Raw genomic sequence first — 21,752 nt, forward strand, 5'->3', positions numbered from 1 at the left:
AGAGAGAAAGCGGTAAGGGTGCACACACCTGAGCCTTATAAAGTCTAACACCTGTTTCTAAATGCAGTAAGCACTGGGGAGAGTGATATAAATGGACCACGCCAGAGACGAGAGAGAGCGAGGGCTAGCGGTCAGAAAGAGACTGTGTGTGAAACTGTGACCTAATGACTTTGAGTTGAAGAACCCAGTTACCTGTGTCCTCCTTTCCCTTCCTACGTCAAGTCTTTACACAAACATTATGTCCATATATATGTTACAAGCTACACCTGCTAGGACAATTGTAAGAACTTGAGGGGCACTGACTTCATACATCCACTAAAAATCACCTTTACCAAGTTGGAAAAAAGTAATTTTGTAAAATGACTGAGAAAAAATTTCCATTTAGAATAAAACAGATTCCACTTAGTTTGATATTTTGTTATTTTCTTGCAATGGTGTTCATACATTTTACTGTAAGTCTGGCTTAAGTGAGCAAATACTTTTTGGAGCCGTTGTACATAATCATAATTGATGACCTATTGGTCTTCTATTGGACATCCTATTTGTTACTTGTTCTCAGCTGCTATCATCAAGCCGCAGCCAGTTGTTCTGTTTCAACTCTAAAGCTGCAAATCTGTTCAACCTGTCTTAGTTCAAAACTGTTAATGACCCTTTGTTTATTTAAGGCAAATTTGTGCATGAGCCCAGATAAGAATCATGCCATTTCTGCAGTCTGCTGTTTGGAGCGGAGCAATTTTTTCCATGTTGGCTTTATAAATGCTGGCCTGTCCTGTTTCTCCATGGAGGAGAATCACTCTATTCTTAGACTGCCCTGAGGAAGAAGATAAATGGGGCGACTGGCCTGTGATCCTGTATCTACTGCCTTTCAGAAAAGCAGGGGTTTGTGCTACTGGATGTGGTCAAAGTTTTGGGAAGACTTGACTTCAAGCCGTTATATAATTTTCTGACCTAGTAAGAGCTTTTGGACAAGAAAAAAATGACTGTTATGTCAACAATTAGTTCATAATAAACAGACAATAATAATTTTTTCATGACGGGAACCTAAGCTCCATCATAGTACTGTGGACATAACACTATTACAGTTTATCTGTAAATATACAAATGATTACTGTAATGGAGACAAAGCTTATCACTGTCATTGTAAATTAAAATTACAGTAATTTCCAGGTTCTGTTCACACTGTGAAATCACACTACACAGTTATTATTTTAGTGCAATAAACTGTAGAACTAGTAATGTAAAAATAACTGTCAAACAATGGTAACTATGGCAGTGATATTCCAATATCATGCATAATATGATCTCAGTTAAAAAGAGTGTAAATATGATTTAATTTACTTTTAACTGCTATTTAACTGATATTTCACAACCAAGTAGTACAAGCTGTATTTTCTGTATTCTTTATACATCATTCAAGTTCATGGTTTCACCCATGTGACCAATTCATCTGTGAAACCCATATTCGATAAAATAAGTCAGTCTATAAATCACCATCTCTAAAGTTAAAAATTCAACCATTTCCCTTGCCCATTTTTCTATACAGTTATTGTTTGTCATCTATGCTCTTTAATTCCGTTTGAATACATTTATGTGCTTTAAGCACATGCAGTTCATAAATAATTTCAATAAATGCCAGAAAAAGCAAAACTGAGTGCAATAACTTTACTAAATAAATATCTATTCTCCCTTTAGCTATAGCTTCAAATCTGTACCATAAAATGCAATGGACCATTTTTGCATTGTATTTTATTTGATTACAGCAGTTTAACTTCTCAGCATGAAAAAAAGACTATTTTCTGTGTTTAATTACTCTACAAAAGAAATGATTACTGATGCAAATATGATTTTTTGCTAATGTTCTTTTTATACCTAAAATTATTACCAATTATTAATTACATCACAAGGATTCTGAAGTGGATTTTCCCACGTCATGGATACAGCGGAATGTAGATTAAATCCTGGGAGACATTCATGAGTCACATGTGAGTCAACATCAGTGGAGCTCAAGTGTGAGGGTCCTCTGAGCAAACCCACCATGCTCTCCAACAGACAGATGTACTCCGGGTTGCCCTGGCAACATGTTCTGCCTCTATCCTCATTGACAGAATACAGGATGTGCTAACAGATTCAGCTGACTGCACCTCATTTACAGTGATGTCTGCACTATCATGTCTTTGCATCACAAACAGAAAACAAGTCCTTACTAAATGCTTTGAGAAATGTAATAGGTAACACTTTCTATAAAGCATGTATATATAATAATTCATTGTAATGTATTATTACAATTCATTACAATATATAGCATTGGTATACAATGCACCTTATAATTAGTTGTATGTTTTTGTAAATTATTGTAACCACAGTTATAATACACTGTAAATATTGTAATGCATTAAATGACATCATCAACATCAAATTTCATTTGCTGTATCATGTGTTATTGCATTTTTCAATGCATTATACTCTTTAGAGTTGCAACCATGAATAGGCAAATGTACAAATGTGGTTACAATTATTTATGGAAACCTATACATTGCATTATATATATGAGCTACATAAAGACTATTAAGTTTAAGATATGATGCTCTCATCAAACAGTAAAGAGCTACTATGAATGAGATATTTATCCAAGTAGACATCCCAGACGTATTGCCATTTATCTTACTAACAAGACAGAATATAAACATTTTACTTAAAAAAAAAAATTAAAAAAAAGAATAAAACAATCAAATCCAGCAGGAAACAAATTTAAAATCCTGGTTGGCTTTTAAGACTCACAATGTGTTTCTGAGATTCTAAGAATAAAACACTGAGAAGGTTCCAAAAGGGTCACATTCACACAATAATATGAAAAGTGTCAAGGTTCTCCTCACCCTTTTAAAAATACATTCTTAAAAGTACATTCTGGAACAATAGGCCCGTCAGTCGCAATGTAATGGGCTTATCTTTTTAAAAACGGAGCCTTATTCTCGTGACACATCAATTGCCATTGTGTGTAAAACAGCACTGAGCAGGTGACCAGACGTAATTAGTGTAATAGAAAGAGAGAATGTGAATCTAACTCACCCGCAGAATTTCCTCCACACAATTGGAGTCATTGGACAGGCTGACCTGTGGAGACATGGATAAGAAATCTCTTATTAAAAAATGTCTACAATTAACATGTAACAAAAAAGAGAGAGAGAGAGAGAGAGAGAGAGAGAGAGAGAGAGAGAGAGAGAGAAGGCAACTTGAAATGAAACCATCAATGATTTAATTTATTCACTTTTGTGGGAAGATAACTAAAGGTCTTCAACAATTTTCAGAAAAGAATACAATAGCTCTATTCCAAAAGCTAGTGAGCTATCTTGTCCTATCCTAACTGACATAGAACCTCATAAGCGACTGATTCAGAATGTTCTACACCGGCAGCAATGCCGCACAAATAGTGCACCACAGACAAAGCACACAAGACTACTCTAACAAGGTGATGCTTTAACATTCAGTAAAATACACACCTGAAACAAATAATGAATAAAATAATACCTTTACAATTAGATTGAACTATTTTTTTATTGATACTTTTTGGTACTAAATAAAGTACATTTACAATCAGTATTTCTCTTGGCTCGTCCACCTTCTTGGATTTTTTTACCGAACTCCTCTGCCTTAGAATTTGGCCAAAACAAGGTGTCTTAGAAGGCAGCATCATAAGGTCCCTACAACCTTTTGGAACAGCCTATGATGCCTTGTTAGGCAGCTCAATATTTTTTGGAACAAAGCTAACGTTGCTTGCTTGAGCTTAAATGCCTATTCTCGACAGAAAGTCACAAAATCCACCTGTGAAGATTGATTAGTTGGGAGATGACATCATAATTGAATGTCTCAGAAGTGGATTCTCTTAGATAATGGAGGCACACAGTTCTTACACCAACGCTTCTCAAACGCAGGCTGGGAATTGAATAATCACCAACTTGCATCTGAGCATCATAAGGCATGGAAATTTCAGGGAGTAAGCATGTAACCACAATGATTCACCTACACTTAACAGACAGAAGATGAGAATACGAATTAAGGGCTAGCAAGTCCCCTGTTGACTAATAGTCCACAATTGGCACAACATAAGATATCAAAAGAATGATTATAATTGCAAATTCATTACATATTAAACAATGGAGTTCCTCTAGAAATAACAACTGGTTTATCTGCTAAAGAGCTGAGCATTAGGGTTTGCCATCAAATATCATAGAACACAGAGATGGACTATAGCAATGTAGCTTGCAAAGTTAAACTCAATTCACTATAATATGAATTCAGATGCATTGATTGGACCAAGAAAGCAATCTTCGTTAATATCCAATGACCACAAAGGTTTACATATATTTATATCCAGACAATTAAATAAATAATAATAATAATAATAATAATAAAAAAACCTTCTACTTTCAATTCTGTCTCTTTGTTCAGAATTATACTCAATGCATGTAAGCAAACACAAATGCTTGCATTGCAAGAGCAATCCTGTTGTACATACTCAATGAAGCTAGAACCAACTGCGTTCACATACTTGCATATAGTATGTTTCGGCCTTTCAATTTCACTGCGAAATATTATTTGCCAATACGCACTCAAACAAATTATCTTTCACTACCGCTAGGTTTACTGAATCCACCCTTGTTCATATTACTCAAAAAATACATGTAACCAAGTGAACATAATTTAACTGAGTTGTTCCACTGAATAAAAGTTTACTTTAAGTGCATAAAGAAATAAAAGAGGCTTATTTGAGTTACATTGACATGTCTAATTTTATGGGTTTACCCAATTCAACTAGGTTATTTCTATACAAAGTGTTTGTGTTGAGATTTGATAGTAATTTTAAGATAAGAGAACTAATTTCAAACAAGTGGAACCAATGCCAACTATTGAATCAAGTACAGCCAAATTATTTTTTTGGAATGCAGGATGACATTATTTGTTAGGCAATTCATAAAAACCCAACTTCTCTACCACTGTCTTGATGGTGACATCACCTCACTCCAGGCATTGGATGAGGCTAACTCACACTGTAAATGTTAGCTGACTCCAGGGTAAACTAATTTCACATGTGAGTGCCAAGCCACCGTATGTTTGCTTCATTCTGACTGGTGTGCAAGCAAACAGTAAAGCTAGCCCAGAAACATAACAGTCTTATCTGTAATATTCCTTAGGGCATCCTCGTCGATTCTCGACATCATCACATGATCTGACCAACTGTACAAATATACTAGATTTTTACATTTTATAAATACATTTAAGTGGTGCTTGCCTGTGCAAAAATGTATGTTACAATACTAGAGTCTTTCCAGTGTGTTGCTAGGAGGTTTCTAGGGTGTTCTGAGTGGTTACTCACAAGCTCAAGTCAAGAGAGCCCACCCCGAAGTCTCTATGATTTAATATACAGTATATGGCTCAAATCCCTCTTTCAATTTAAGTCTATGTTATATTTTTGTCTCTTTTTATCGTGCACCAGGCAACAATTCATTCTAATCACTTAAAGTAATAGAACACATTAACAAGCCACACAATCTGAGGTATTATTAATGCCCGAAGCACAGTCATCGTGGGACAAGTAGGCTCATTTCGAATATTTAAGGTAAGGGGTTTAGAAAAAAACAAAATAAACATTCAAAATAAATTAAAATACTGAATAAAAAAGTCATTATTTTTCAGTTTAAAGCTGAAAATACTTTCTTCTATCCCATCTTAATATATAGAGTTACTAAAAGTAAGCCATTTGTACATTCTCACTGGGGTGATACCCTCAGCTGGACCTTTTTTGTACAAATAGTAAACATTTTCTAACTTTTTGGGTTCATAACTGTACCCTAAGGACCTATTGTATACCTTTAAAGATACATTTATGTATTTTATTTCTCTGGGAACACACACACACACACACACACACACACACACACAACCTTTTTGTCTTCTTAAGAGTACAAATATATAACCAAAACAAGGGTACCACCCCAATGACAGCCTTGTACCTTAAACAGTACTTTTATTTTTTTTATTTTTTTGAGAGTGTGGGTACATTTTCCAGAAAATTGTAAACACTGTATCTTTTGTACTATAAAAATTGTTTGTTGTGAGTGACTTGTCCAGCACGATACAACAACATTGGTTCAACCAATAGCGTGAGTTTGGGGTGGGTCTATGTGCTTGTTTGATCAACAGCATTTTCAGAAAACAATGTTTATTTTTCCAAATCCATTCAGTGGCGTAGAAATTACACGCTTCAGCATTGAATCAACTTAAGTAAAAAGTCAACAGCATCAGAAACGCTAAAGTTAACATGAATTAAATAAACTGTGCTATAAACATGTAGAACATACAATCTATCAAATACATTCTCCAAAAGCCTTCTGTGTTGTAGTCATCTTTCAAGCTAAAAAAAAAAAACCCAGACACACAACATTCCTAAAGATGACACCCTGGCCAGCTGAGTTGGTCAGGGCATTTGTAAACACAGCTCACAGACATAAACTTCCTGTTTGCTTAAGGCCAGCACATAATATCCTGTTCCCATAGAAACAAAATGTTGGAGCTCAGCCGCTCTAATCAGATGTAGCTTTGCCATTGTCCTCCTTTGCTCTGATATTAAGAGTATGGCGTAGAGAGCCCATTCCTCTGACATGGGAGTTCATTTCACCATTACCTGTGGTGAACCCCATTTCGATTTCAGTCGTGACACTAAAAGAAGCTTTGCTGTGCGTTCTGAATGCAAACTCGCTCTTACTGCCTCTGGGCTGACAGCAAATGTCATTGATATGAAGATGGGCTCATTCCCTCTGTTAAATTGTTTATCCCAGAGAAAGTCTCATTTTTGTTAAAGTACAGCTTAACATTACACTTGCTCTTATCCAAATTCCACCAATTTTGAAACCTTACAAAAGTTACAGTAGAATTTAATGGACGCGCACAATAGGTTGTATATTATAAGTGTTTGTGAAAGCCATAGAGGATGGCAAATTGCTTTTATAATGATGTAATGTGTATATTTAGAGGCACGCAGAGAAGTGAAAGTCAGCCCTGGACCTCATATTCCCCAACTCTATTCAAGGAAATGGCAGGAAAAGGGACCGTCCAGCTGTGATCTTATTTCCAATTTTCAGCAGGGAACCCCTCAGCACTCACGGATACAGTCTGATTGAATGGGTTTTCAAATGATTTCTCTGTGACAGGCAATATCCCATAGCGAACAAAAAAGACTTCTCAGGTTACGATTATTTTAATGTAATATATCGCAATGCCAAAAAAGCAGCAGACACCAGAAATGTATGAATTATTTGGAAAATCAAATAGTTTCATTACTTTGGGTTTTTAGAAAGCAGATTATTCTTACATAGTTTATAAAGACACAGTAGATAGTTGAAGCAGTTTGAAATCAACATTCAAAATACAGGGCAAGACTTTAAAATAAGGTTCTTTACATCATATCTATGCATTACTGTAAGTATCAATAATTTACAATGTTTTAATTAGTTTTAATTTTAATCGATTTTAACATATTAATCTTTGTTAATTTATAAATATACTATAGTTCATTGTTAGTTCACGTTAGTTCATAATGTATTAACTTGTGTTATTACACAGCTTTCTGGAATACTCTATTCTGATTGGTCAATGGCGCCATCCAGCAGTCAGATATTGCTCTGTAACAACCGCACCTCCGGGATTTAGACGTATCAGACCGCTCATCCGGGTTCTGCGAGCTGTCCCTCCTGTTTCTCGGCTCACTGTGCAATCTCTACAGTTAAGCTAATAAAATAATTTCAACTCAAATCAATGTTTCATGTGCATTTATTTGTTTATTTGGCAAGTTGTTTTGTAATAGGCTGAATAATGAGGAGTCAGACTGTTATTTTCATAAAATAAACACCAATAGAACTATGGCGCAAACCGGAGGTTGATTTCAGCTGTTTAGCGATTTCTTTCTTCTCAAATTACATAATTTCAGTGCAAATCAATGTTATATGTCCATGCATTTATTCATTTATTTGGTTAGTAGCCATGTAATAAGTGGAATAATGTACAGTCAGCCAGTTTTTATTGCAAAATAAACCCCTTCAGGGTGATACAAGACCACTCTGCTTCGCATCGGGGTCCTAGTATTAGTAGATGTATATGTAGAATGTATAAATCTACTAATGTAGAAGCATTAGCATTAATCAAGATTAATAAATGCAGTAAAAGTACAGTTCATCGGTAGTTGATGTTAACTAATGTTACATTTTGATTGTTGATATTAAAGGCAATGTGTATATCTTAGATCCTGTAAGGTCCTGGTCTTGCACTCCTTTTTTTTTTTTTTTTTTTTTTGCATTCACTTGTTCCTTATAAACGGGCCTGCAGTGTGACCAATTAATTTTTAAAAGTACAAATATTCCATGTAGTCTCTCAATTAATACAAAGTCATACCATTTGCATGCATCACACAATAATGATAAAACAACTAGCAAAATGCTGTTTTACATCACAGAACAAAAGTATTTTTATGTCATCTACCAACATTTAGGTCTTAAAACTGATTATGCTGTATCTCAGCTTCATCTGTTAAGTTTGGAAGTTAAACGTAATATGAAAGTACATGACGATTTGCATGAATAAATTCAAATGTGAAAATTGGATGTAGCTACATCTCCTTCAAATCTGTTTTTTAAAGTGAATCTCAAGCTTAGGAAACAGAGAAAAATGTGAATAAACTAGTGATCTATTCAGCGTTGCCAGCTTTAATTTTTTTATCTCCAAATTTAGCATGGTGTCTTTCTGTCTTGCCATGGAAAAAAAGATAACTTTTTAATTGGCAGATACAGAGATCACTGGAAGTGTCACTAATTTCTGCAAATTTCTTTTTTCGGCTCTGCTGCGGCGAACGGAGGAGGTGTCAGTCACATCGTTCTGCACAACTGCGGAATCTTTTCAGTGAGAGAGAGCAGACCGATTCCTTTTAATTAATGGAGGATCTGGGGGAATAACACGGTGACAATTACTGGGGCAGGAGCGCGCCTTTACTCTGAAATAGCTGTTCAGAGAGTGTCTGTGCATCAGCTACAGATAAGATGTATTAGTCTTTTTCTTAAAGAGGGCAGGGGAAAAAGTGCAATATTGATGTGGGGAACTGCTCTAAAGCACTCTGCCGCACTCAAACAGTGTTTAAGACATGGAAGAGTGGCTCTGAGAGTAAATAGGCAGATTTGAAAGATGAAATGAGAGTAGCTGAAAGACAGGCCGAGTCCATCTAAGCACTTGATGGTGGATTGAGGAATAAACAAGGAAAGGCAGATGATAGATGGCAGGGAAAAGGGACACAGTGGCAGCATGAGCACCCCCATGAATATACTTATAGCTCGATACAGATGAGTGGGCAGATGAGATGATAGAGGAAAGCATCTTTTTTTCCGTAAAATGAAAGTGAACGGTGACTGAGGCTAACATGCTGCCTAACACCTTTTGTGTTCCACAGATGAAAGAAAGTCATATGGGTCTGGAACAACAAGAGGCTAAATAATCACAGAATTTTCATTTTTGGTGAACTATCCCTTGAAGAACTGAAAAAATAAGACCACGATGATCATGAGATCTTAACCTTGCTCTGAACCCCTGACATTCTAAAAGAGAATGCCATTACAAGGAAGTGTTGAGGAAAAAATCAAAAATACATCAAATAAAATCTCCTGTAAAGTAAGGAGGAGGGATTTGTTTTCCACACAAATGGAGACGCGTGTCTCTCGGAGGCTGTCAGAGACTCTTTGAACTGTCATGTGTAATGGAGTCTTTGAGCTCAGAAGCCAGAGAGCGAGAGAGACAAAGAAACAGAGAAAGCAGGTTCACGCTCTCTGGCTTCTCGCCCTCACTTCGACCTGTCCTATCATACATGATTTAAAGTGACCAGACCAAATGTAGTTGTAAAGGAGGCACATGCACACTAGGTAGGCCACGAGGGGAGCCTCTAGATGTGTTGACAAAACTAGTTCTATACTTGAATAATGTAATGCAATCTCTTTCAAGTTTCTTCAAGGGCCTCTGCTGCTAGAAGACAGCCTCGAGAAACCCATTCGATATTCACATCTCTCGACAGCAACTCCCTTTTGTAGACACCTTGACGTCTGCTATTCGACACAAAAGTATGCTACAAGGCTTGACATTTTAACAGAACTGAAGTCTGAATGATTGAATACATTGATTACCAAAAATTCAGGACTCTCATGACCGAATTCAGCCTTAAACTTTATAAAGGACTCATTTAAAGGAATATTCCGGGTTCAATACAAGTTCAGTTCAATCGACAGCATTTGTGGCATACTTTTAATCACCACAAAAATTAATTTGGACTTGACCCTCCTTTTCTTTAAAAAAAAAAAAAAAAAAGCACAAATCTGGGTTACAGTAAGGCGCAATGGAAGTGAATGGGGCCAATTCGTTAATGTTAAAATACTCACTGTTTCAAAAATATAGCCACAAGACGTAAAGAATATGTGATTTTACAGTGATTTTAGTGACAAAACCACGTACTAACCTCTTCTCTCTGAAGTTATATCCAATTATACATCTTTGTTGCCGTGATGACCTAACACCATAAACCCTTAAACCCTGAAACGACTGAAAAAACTTTACAGCTCAAATAATACATGTGTTAACAGAAGAATGTAAGTGCTTTTATAAAATTATAAGCTTTGTATTTGTGGCTTTAAACTCTCCAAAAAATTGGCCCATTTACTTTTGTAAGTGCCTTACATTGTAAGTGCCTCAATTTTAATTTTATTTTTTCAATAAGGGACAAGTCAAAATATTTTTTTGTGGTAATCTATCTGTCGATTGAGCTTATTTTGTATTGAATCCGGAATATTCCTTTAATTGTTTAAAAGTCAACATGAAATAGTACTCATAACCCATTCCAAAATGTGTCGTCAAGCTCACCAGCGAGAGCATTTCGACTTATCCCAGCGACAACGCTTCTATTGTTATTTGATATTATTGCCATAAAAGTTAGTGTATTTACGTTAACTGGCTTTAAATTACAGCATTAACTACTGGTAAGAAGGCTGCATTATCAAAGAAAAAAAATATTTCCTTGCAAAGAAAAAGAACATCTCCACAAGGAAATTATTTGAGAGCCATGTTAATGTGGCAAAAATATGTCAACATAACATTAAAGTAAGCATCTGCATTCAGTGGTATTCAATATTGTCAACTACAAGAACTAGATTTTTCTATCACTATCACATTAGATTTTCTAATACTACGTGGTTGTTAGGGTGTTCTGGGTGGTTGCTAGGTGGTTGTTAAGGTGTTCGGGTGGTTTCTAGATGGTTGTTAGGGACTTCTGGGTGATTGCTATGTAGCTATTAAGGTGTTCGAGGTGGTTGTTAGGGTATTCTGGGTGGTTGCTAGGGTGTTCAGGATGGTTTATAGGAGGTCGTTAGGGTGTTCATGGTGGCTGCTAGGTGGTTGTTAGGGTATTCCTGGTGGTTGCTTCAAGGTTGTTAGGGTGTTTGGGTGGTTGCTAGGTAGTTGTAAGGGTGTTCTGGGTAGCTGCTAGGTGATTGTTAGGGTATTCTAGGTGGTTGCTAGATGGTTGTTAGGGTTTTCTGGGTGGTTGCTAGGTGGTTGTTTTGGTATTCTGGGTGTTTGCTAGGTGGTGGTTGTTAGGGTGTTTTAGGTGGATGCTAGGTTGTTGTTAGGGTGTGTTGGTTGGTTGCAAGGTTATTCTGGGTGGTGAAAGAAGGTTGTTAGTGTGTTTGGGGTGGTTACTAGGGTATCCTGGGTGGTTGCTAGGTGGTTGTTATGGTAATTGGGGTGGTTGCTATACAGCTGTTAGGGTGTTTGTGGTGGTTACTAGGTGGTTGCTATGGTGTTCTGATTTGTTGCTAGATGGTTATTAGGATATTCTGGGTGGTTGCTAGATGGTTGTTAGGATGTTCTGGGTGGTTTCTAGGTGGTGGTTGTCAGGGTGTTTGGGGTGGTTACTAGGTGGTTGCTAGGGTGTTCTAGGTGGTTGCTAGTTGGCTGTCAGTGTGTTCTGGGTGATTGCTAAGTGGTTGTTAGGGAATTCTGTGTGGTTGCTAGATGGTTATTAGGGTGTTCTGGGTGGTTGCTAGGTGGTGATTGTTAGGGTGTTCTGGGTGGTTGCTAGGAGGTTGTCATGGTGTTCGGGGTGGTTGCTAGATTGTTGTTAGGGTGTTGTCGGTGGTTGCAAGGTGGTTGTTAGGGTGTGTTGGGTGGTTGCTAGATTGTTGTTAGGGTGTTATGGGTGGTTGCTAGGTAGTTGTTAGGGTGTTCAGGGTGGTTGCTAGGTGGTTGTTAAGGCCCAGATCTAAAAAGCCCACCACCTGCTGAAAAAAAAAGCAATCAAGCCTAAGCTACTTTTTAACTGTAAATACTGACATCTGCGGTCTCCTTGACATGGTCATGATTTGAAGCTCGATTACACAACCACTTGAGTTGTATGGATTACCTTTATGCAGCCTTAATGTCCTTTTTGAGCTTATAAGTGTCGGACCCACTGACTTGCATTGTATGGACAAAATACCTCTTATTTCCATCAAAATATCTTTGTTTGTGTTCCACGGAAGAAAGAAACTCATATGAGTTTAAGATGGCATAAAGGTAAGAAAATTATGAGAGAATTATCATTTTTGGGTGAACTATTAATCTTTGAAACTTTAACACTTATACCTAAGTATCAGTAACGATAATAGAGATTGTGGCCTTAGTAAGCACCACTAATAAATTAATAAATCTGTGGGCATCCGAGTGATGTCTAATTATCTCTGGTATTTCTGCTAAAAGAAACCTGAAAACATTGGCATCAGATATTTTTCAAGAACGCTATCATGGGAAGAAGGCAAATGTAACCTTTTAGGTCTGTAGCTCTGGGGGATTCTACAGTCTTTATATGAACTCTGTTGCATTTTGCATGCATGTGTGCAACTGTCTTCGCTGCTCAATTGAGCTGGTCTGCCTGGGTCTTGTGCATTGGGAAGTTGCTGGAGCTGCGGATGTTAACATGCGCTGACAGTTTGGCATCCTCCCACTGAGTGTTGTACGATCCCCTGCCACCAGTGCTTAGTCTGACACTAGCCCTGAGGCTAAACATCAGCTCTAGACTCCAGGGAGGCATGTCTACACAGTGGTTGGCCCCAGGGAACCGGGCCCTCTGCTGTGACCCATAGCACATGTTACCATAACGCTGGAACAGCAACTCGAGCAGCAATAGGTTAGCAGATTACATGTATTAAGGGTATTACGCGTGCTGAGATGATAGCGATAGTGTGCTATTTGATGAATCATCTCGCAGGGCCTGTTATCAAGACTGATCTGACACAATTCAATTACACAAACAATACTTTAGGGACGGGATAATATAAAGCGCAACTCAGAACTGCTAAAAATAAATGTTCTGCTCTGTAGACTAAATGCAGATCTTGATGAATACATTTAGAAAAAACATTTCAAGGCTCTGGGCTCCAATAGTGGGGAAGCTACTTTGAAACTGTAGCTTGGTGAGCTACAAGTTACTCATAATTTAAAGTAGTTCAACTACAATCTAACCTTTTTAAAAATAGTTAGGTACACTTTAAGCTACTAATAAAAAGTAGCTAACTACAATAAAGCTGTTTTAGGGCAACAATAAAGGCCTAAAAATATGTATATATATGGGATATATATATATATATATATATATATATATATATATATATATATATATATATATATATATATATATGGGTTAGATGTCACATCAATGTAGGGACATAAAAAATTAAAAAAATAGGTGAATAATTTTTTTTTAACCACTTCATTAAAAATAACTGTCCGAATGAACTGATAAACTAAAATGAATCATATGAGAGGGAGTGTTCGACATTTTAGACAAGCATGTTTGATTATTACCTCAGTTCGCTCAGCTCAAAACTGTTTTGTCATGCTACACAGCTACTTGTTAGAAAAAGTAGCATGTTACTGGAAGCGGTAAGCCTATTAAAACAGCTGAGCTACTGTCCCACTAATAAAAATTTTTGTTAAATTAGTAGAGTTGGTACATTTAGGGTGCTTTCACACTTTTGTTGGTTTTCAAAAGGTGTTTGTTTAGTTTCTCCAAAACACTGCTAGGCTGACCAGACTGCTCGAGTCCCTCAGACTGCAGCCCCTGACACACCAAACACCTTTTCCACTACCGCCACCTCTCAGCGGAACAAAGAAGCCTAATTAGTATGCAGATCACAACATTCCTCAGATGTCTGCCTAGGTGTGACGGCCTGAGAAAACAAGGACTGGATAGAAATTCCCAGGACACTCTCCAAATATGACCTTCCAGGCATAAAGTAGGCCTGATTGGGAGTGTCACCCAAAAAGGAACTGTGTAATCCCACCAGGATTGAGATTATTAATCTGAGCTCACAAATCATTCTGCATGCTACTCATGATTCCCCCAGCAAACATAGCCGAGCAGACACGATGGAGTTAGTAGTCTAGCTAGTCCCCTTCAGTAGAAATTAATACACTCGAGGCCTTGCAATAAAAAATAAAAGGAGAGAGAGAGAGAGAGAGGGAGAGAGACAGAGAGACAGAGGGCAGAAGGAGAGGGAGGGAAGAGAAAATTAAGGATGTGAACAAGATGAATTAAAGCACATCATCTCCACTAAATCTACCTTTGTTAGTAGACAAAGTGGCTGGAATAAATCACTTCTGGCTAAGGCATGCACAATGTTAGTGTAATGTGTTATAAAGCATTTAGATTTTTCTAGCAGACAAGGGTTGAAATGTCTAATGGACCAGTCTTTAGCCAAGCAATCTTTAACAATCTCGGTTTAGTAAAAGAACAGCGTAAGACTGCTGCTATTGATTATCTTTATAATCAATTGCCCTAACTCTGTTAGCATAGAGTGATACCACGCAATATGAGTTTTCCTACTTATTACACGGCTACTAACCAAATAAATAAATGCACGGACATAAAATATTGATTTACATTGAAATTACGTAATTATGTGAAAAAGAAAGAAATTCCACCTCTGGTTTGCATTGGAGTTCTCTTGGTGTTTATTTTGCTCATTATCCAGCTAATTACAGGACAAATTGACAAATAAATAAATAAATGCACATGAAACATTGATTTGAGTTGAAATTATTATTATTATTTTGTTTTAATTTTTTTTTAAGTTTCTCCCCTTTTCTCCCAAATTTGGAATGCCCAATTCCCAATGCGCTCTAAATCCTCATGGTCGCGTAGTGACTCAATCCGGGTGGCGGAGGACGAATCTCAGTTGCCTCTGCATCTGAGACTGTCAATCCGTGCATCTTATCACGTGGCTTGTTGAGCGCGTTACCGCAGAGACCTAGCGTGTGTGGAGGCATCACGCTGTTCTTTTCGGCATCCACGCACAACTCACCACACGCCCCACTAAGAGCGAGAACCACACATTATAGCGACCACAAGGAGGTTACCCCATGTGACTCTACGCTCCCTAGCAATCGGGCCAATTTGGTTGCTTAGGAGACATGGCTGGAGTCAGAAATTATATTACTAACTTACTTGTAGAGATCGCACAGTGACACGAAAAGTAGGAAAGATTATTCTCAATCTGGGCATTGAGACATTTTATACTGTACGTCTCAATGCCCAGACGCGTGGTTGTTACTCCGAAATATCAGACCGCTAGTTGGTGCCATTGACCAATCAGAATCGAGTATTCCAGAGAGCCGTGTAATAAACAATGTTAACGAATACACTTATTGTAAAGTGTTATTGTCAAATTTAACTAAACCAGACTTTTAGGAATTGCAAAAATTAATTATAGCTTCCTAAACACTCCCCCCTGCCACTGGTCAGGACAAACAGATAGCCCTGCCCCAAACTCACACCATTGGTTAAGCCACTGTTGCTTTGTTAAGATGCCACGGCACAGCCAGTGTTTAAATTAACTGAAAATACTAATAGTAGATATTGTGATTGCATTATTGGAACAACTCATTTAAATAATTATTCCATCAGAGGAAATACTCTTGTGTACCCTCAGCTGCCAAAGGTCTTTGTTTTATAGCAGTCCCATTGGCATTATGCGTAAAGCCAGTACTTACTTGGAAGATGTCAAAAGTCGTTAGTGGTCTAAAATGCCCTCATTGAAGGAGGTTTTGAGGAAGGTTAATGAACTTTTCACAATCAGATTACAAAATGTCATTGTTCTAAACTGACTTATCCCACACATCCCCCCCCCCCTCCTCCTCTCTTTACCATAATTTAATGGTGCTCAGGCATCTTTGTTCTGTTTGGGTAGATATAGGCATTGAACCTACTTTTCCATAAAGTAATGGACCTAAAACCACCTAATCATTTCTGGTCCGAACAGATTAAACAAAGGTCCACATATAATGGCATTATCTTACAGCCTCACCATATGGTGCCTAGATAACCCCTTTTGCAAATGTCACATCAAATCTACCTCAATTTCACAGACATCATATTTCCAGTTCTTATAATTCCAGTCATTATAATTCAAATTTAAATGTAAAAGTGAAAAAATGCTACTTTAAACAAACAAAGCTCAATAAGTCTGTCTCATATAACATTTATACTCTTTCTCACACACAGTAATTAGCAGTTGAGTGTCGTGTGTGCATTCAGATGTATCCTGTCTGGCCCCTGCTCTTCGCACTCGTGTGTTCGTTTCTGGCACTAAACACAGCGCTCCAATTCCACGGCCTGAAAGGTCATTAAAATGGTGACACATTGGGCTTAGCTCTTTAAGAACCCCTTTATTTTCCAGCCTTACAAAAGCTCTTCTGTGGCTTTTCTCCTTGCGTTTTTATTTGAAAGGTCTCTCTCTGTACCTTGACCTCTGTGCGTTGCCTGCCGCTACAGCTAATTAGCTAAAGCAGTATGTTTCGCTTGCATTCCAATTACGCAGTGGAACGTCAGCCTAAGTTCCCGCTCTTATCCTAATTATCTGTTACTAATTTAAATTTTGGCTTCGGCTCTGCTCTTGAATGATGTTAATGTAAGTGTTCCTGTCAGTCGGAGAGTAATTTGATTTAGAGTGCGTCTACGGTCTAATTAAATATGCTGTTTATGCTCAGTATGCAACTTTGGGCCGAAGCCATCTGCGTTTCATCACTTTGAGAGCTCAAGGGAGTGGGCGAGATAGAAAGAGAGCAAAATATTAAATGATTTTAAGGACTTTCAGAAGAGAAGAGCCATGTAACCTTTAAATATGGTTTTACTGTAATACCGAGCACATGCTCTTTGTAAGTCAAAAATTTGAATATTTCTTGAAGGAAAAAGAAATCCAAAAAGAAAAAAAAGTGTAGTAGTGACTCTACTGTCTGTCAGTATCTATAAACGTAGATTAAAAATGTCAATGAAATCTCCACATACAGAGATTTAATCTGAAGAAAATGAAATTGGAGTTTTCCCATGTAAAATTCCTGCTACAATGCAAGGGTTTTGTGGATAGTTATCAGGCGTTGCTATATGACTGCAAGGGTGATCTGGGTGGTTGCTAGGGTGTTGCTGGGTGGTATAGAGGGTGTTTGAGCCTAGAGCTTAGGAAAGTAATAGCACATTTGTTCTCAAAAAAAATAAATTTCATACTTAGGGTTAGGGGTTTGCTCAGATAGTAAGAGTGATGCTTGCTTTAAAAAGTACCACTAATTAGTGAACACAGATACATTAACTGAAAAAAAAGGATTGTATTCTAAGTGTTCTTTATTGCAGTTGGTTGTTGAGTCACGTTGTATTCAGGCTGATGAATAAATCTAAAGCAAATTTGGCACAAAAAAGTCATAATTTGCTTTCTGTTTTCTCCACACCAAACCCACACACATAAATTGTGTTCATCCAAAATAAAATGTACCCCACAAAACAACATGTGGTTACATGTGCACAGTACTGGATGGCGCATACAGTATTTTTACACCAATAAAACAAACAGAGTTTCATCAAGCCAGACAAACACATTCCATCATGAACACGAGTTAATGTAAGGCCACCAGCACACACACATTCATCTACAGAGACAAACACACACGCCGAGTGCTCATTTGCACCCAGTCTCTCGCTAGTGACTCGGTGGCAGGCGGTGAGTGTGTGTATGTGTGTGTGTCTCGTGTCTCTCGGGGCATTTGCTTCACATGATTTGTCAGTTGCCTCGTCTCTCCTTACTGATGGTTCCTCAGGCCCATTAATATTCATCTGAGAGCGAGCAGAGAAAGACACACACGCACACACACATGGTGCTCCACATCACTGAGTCCTCATTTATTCATATTGTGGACTACAGTTTGATATCTAAGCTTTCCTATACACATCACGAGGTTTAGATATGAGATTGAGTGCTCGAGGAGGTATGATTGCATTCGCAATGTGTAAACATTTAACATGCTGTTAAAGTAACAGCACAATTGATTAGGTGAATCTCACAAAGAAATGTCTCCTCAAAATTAAAAGACCACAATAAGAAATTATATTTTGCATTAAGAAAATTAAGGCTATTTAATTAAGCACCATTACCATTTTTTTTTTTTTTGACACCATTTTTTTTGACAATTAACATCCCCCACCCTCTCTAAAAATGAATTTAAATTCAGTTGTTGTATTGAATTTAAATCTGTATAAAATTAATTCAATATAACAAATGCTACCATGATATATACTGTACTTATAATATTTCTTAAAAATGTACTTATAGTTTTCTTTTTTATTTACTTTTGTGTAAATGAATGTTTTACCTTATATTATTACTGTTTTAATTTTTTATGTAAAATTTGAATTACGTTTTTGACCCTTGACCAAGATGTCAAAAAGTTGACCTTTTTAAAATTAATAGATTAATTTTCATTTATTTTTATATTTAATTTCAATGCAGTTAATTTCTAATATGTGAAACACATTGAGCTAAAGTGCTATACAAATAAAAATTACTACTACCATTATTACATTTATTTATTTATTGCATTACAGTAGAGAATTAGATCCCCACGGCCTGATTTTCTTTATACATAGTATACATTTTTTTATTTTCATCTTTTTTTATTTGGGGGTAAAATATGTCCCAGAGCTTTTCTTGACCATTTTCGTGATTTTCTTGCATTCGCTTGCAAAGCTAGGGTGAGTTACAGTACATGCCAAAGTTTAATATTTAAGGTATTAAACTTCAGTCATTCACCTGAAAAGCCAGGCAATATTTTCATTGTGGACTGTCGATGGTAGCAAAACAGATTTGTTTTATACCACAGCAACACACAAATGCACACACAAAAATTGACCTGTGAATCAACCCTCGCTCTGTTCCCATTTTAGCTTGGATAGGGTCCTCATTCTTGGCCAGGCCACTCATATTGGAAAAGCAATAACATGCGGGATTAGAGAATCAACATTTTTTGAAGAAACTCTTCAACAACAGTGTGGCAGGCTGCCATATGGAGGCAGGGCAGAGATAAGCCCCAGCGGAGAGGAGAATTGTGCTGCTAGCTCCACTGAAGCAAGCAGGACTGCCTCGAACTTCAACACAATATAATGTCAACTCATCGTAAATCAATGCTCAAAAGCAATGCCTTATGGATTTCACCATTCAACACTTGACCTTTGGCAGCCTCCGTCCTGTACTGTTCTGATTTTCACAGTGTTTCCAAAACAGTGAAAGGGCTGTTTCTGGTGTCAATAGATTATTAAGATTTGGCATATCCATGTGATCTCAGTATTCGTACGTATTTGTACGTAAAGTGTGGTTCTATGAAACTAAAATTAAGCATGAGATCACACTGGCAATGGTATGAAACATAACTTGTTTTTGATGTGGACAAGAGATAAAATTAAAAAACTTACATTTTCTTTGTCATTTAGATATTTTGCATCTCAAATTTTGTGTTACCATTTCACAGGGGACTTGTAACCACCCAAATATGGGACAGAAGTGAAACATGACAAACCATATTTCAAATTAATTGTATAACTCCTGCATTACATGCACTTACTAAGTTTCATTCTTACAATTTACAGAAAGTAACACATTACGTATTTTTGCATTATTTTTCCATTAAATGTGTCTCCATTTTTCTCAAAGTTAGTTGGCTGAGGCCAGAGCCATAACCACAATATACATTGAGGGGGACAAGTCCCCTCCAGTAATCAGATATGGCCAGATTGTCCCCCTCAATAATTGATATCCTTGGTGCTGTTCTTTTGCAGTCCATTATGCATCGCCGTCTAGTTGTTATTAAGTTGTTGCAGGAATAACATAAAGGCTTAAAAAAGTTTACTCTCTAATGTGCTCAGTAGTTTAACACTGCTCGTCAATGTAATTTGAGATAGCCAATCAAATCGATGAAGGCGGGAGTCGCGGGACTCAAATTTAAGAAGCTAAGCGGAAACCTCATGGATTATTCCAGCATAGCACATCAGCAAGCAGTTCATGTTAAGAGTGTTAGTAAAGTATCTAACTAAACATGCAAAATTTGACCACTGTTTTATGATTAATATGTTGTACCAACCGAAAGTAATTTCCAAGGGTGTAAACTATACACCATTTGGCGAAATTCACCGTTTTGAATTGAAAATATGTCATGTACAGTACATGATTTGGATGTCATTCATAATTGTGAATGTGAAAACATTATCAGAGTTTTCAGCATGTCAGGCTTAAGATAAAGCGCAAATGTGTGTATATTGTAAAGGAATTGAATGAATGTGGTAATCTGGCAGGTTTTTGAAGGAGCTTTTTAGAAAATTCACTTGACATTGTCTAAGAAAATGACCAATAAAACACAAAGTAGAGCGTTATCACCCTCAGATTAGAACTAGAACATGGTAAGACCTGTGACTCGAGGCTTCCATTGAGTTTTTAGGTTGTGTCATATATTTTTAGTGCAAAAAGTATTCGGTAATAATTAACAATCAATTTAAGATTTTCTAAATAATTTCTTTATGTCTTTAATTCTGAATTGTACAGCATCTCCTAAGAGTCTTCTTTTAAAAGACACCATTTTGTTTTGAGTATGTCCTTAAAGGAGTAGTTCACCTAAAAATGGAAAATGTACTTTTACTCACTCATTTACTCACCCTTATGTTGTACAAATCCCATATGCTGTTACCTTTTCTTGGAACATAAAAATAGATATTTTAAGCAGCTCTGTTCATTAGAATAACAGTTTATAGTGAGCAGGAGCTTTCAGGATTCAAAAAGGAAAAATACTATAAAGTGTAATTAAAGGTTCAGTATTAAGACATCATAACAGTAGTCCAAATGACTTGTGCACTATGTTTAAAGCTTTATGGGGCCAAAGAAAAGCTTAGTGTTGTATGGACTACTTTTATGGTATTTTAATGATGATTTTTTTCCCTCTTTGGGCCTTGAGAGCAGTGGTCAAAATGAAGTGTTTTTGTATGTAAAAGAGCATCGTTAGGATTCTTAAAGAAAAGATTGATTTAAGATTCTGTGGGGGGAAAAACAATGAGGCATAACTTGAGGACAGTAAATCATTTTGTGTACTTTCTTTTTGCTAGCCAGCTGACACACTCATGTCATTTTATAGATACACCAGTGATGAAAAAAGCACAAAAAAGAAAGAAAAAGATGACTGAAATAGGCAAATTGCTAGCAATGCAGAAACAGTGTTTGTCTTGTACTGTGTGAACCGAGGACCATTATATTTGTGCACCCACGATCCACCACCCCCAAAATGGTTTGGTCCTTCCCAATGTTCAAAACATGGGCTCTGTCTCATTTGGAAGG

General features: G+C 37.0%; 1 protein-coding gene across 2 annotated transcripts in view; it reads right to left on the bottom strand.

Moving 5' to 3' along the window:
• The window catches only part of LOC127417722 (AF4/FMR2 family member 2-like), a 266,275-nt gene that overhangs the window by 108,650 nt on the left and 135,873 nt on the right, over positions 1 to 21,752 (bottom strand). For both annotated transcript variants that reach the window (XM_051657903.1, XM_051657902.1), the window contains one exon: positions 3,067 to 3,111. In XM_051657903.1, the coding sequence (XP_051513863.1) occupies positions 3,067 to 3,111 (45 nt within the window). The remainder of the gene's footprint in view (positions 1 to 3,066; positions 3,112 to 21,752) is intronic.

The sequence above is a fragment of the Myxocyprinus asiaticus genome, chromosome 27, assembly GCF_019703515.2.
Source record: "Myxocyprinus asiaticus isolate MX2 ecotype Aquarium Trade chromosome 27, UBuf_Myxa_2, whole genome shotgun sequence".
Taxonomy (NCBI): Eukaryota; Metazoa; Chordata; class Actinopteri; order Cypriniformes; family Catostomidae; genus Myxocyprinus; species Myxocyprinus asiaticus.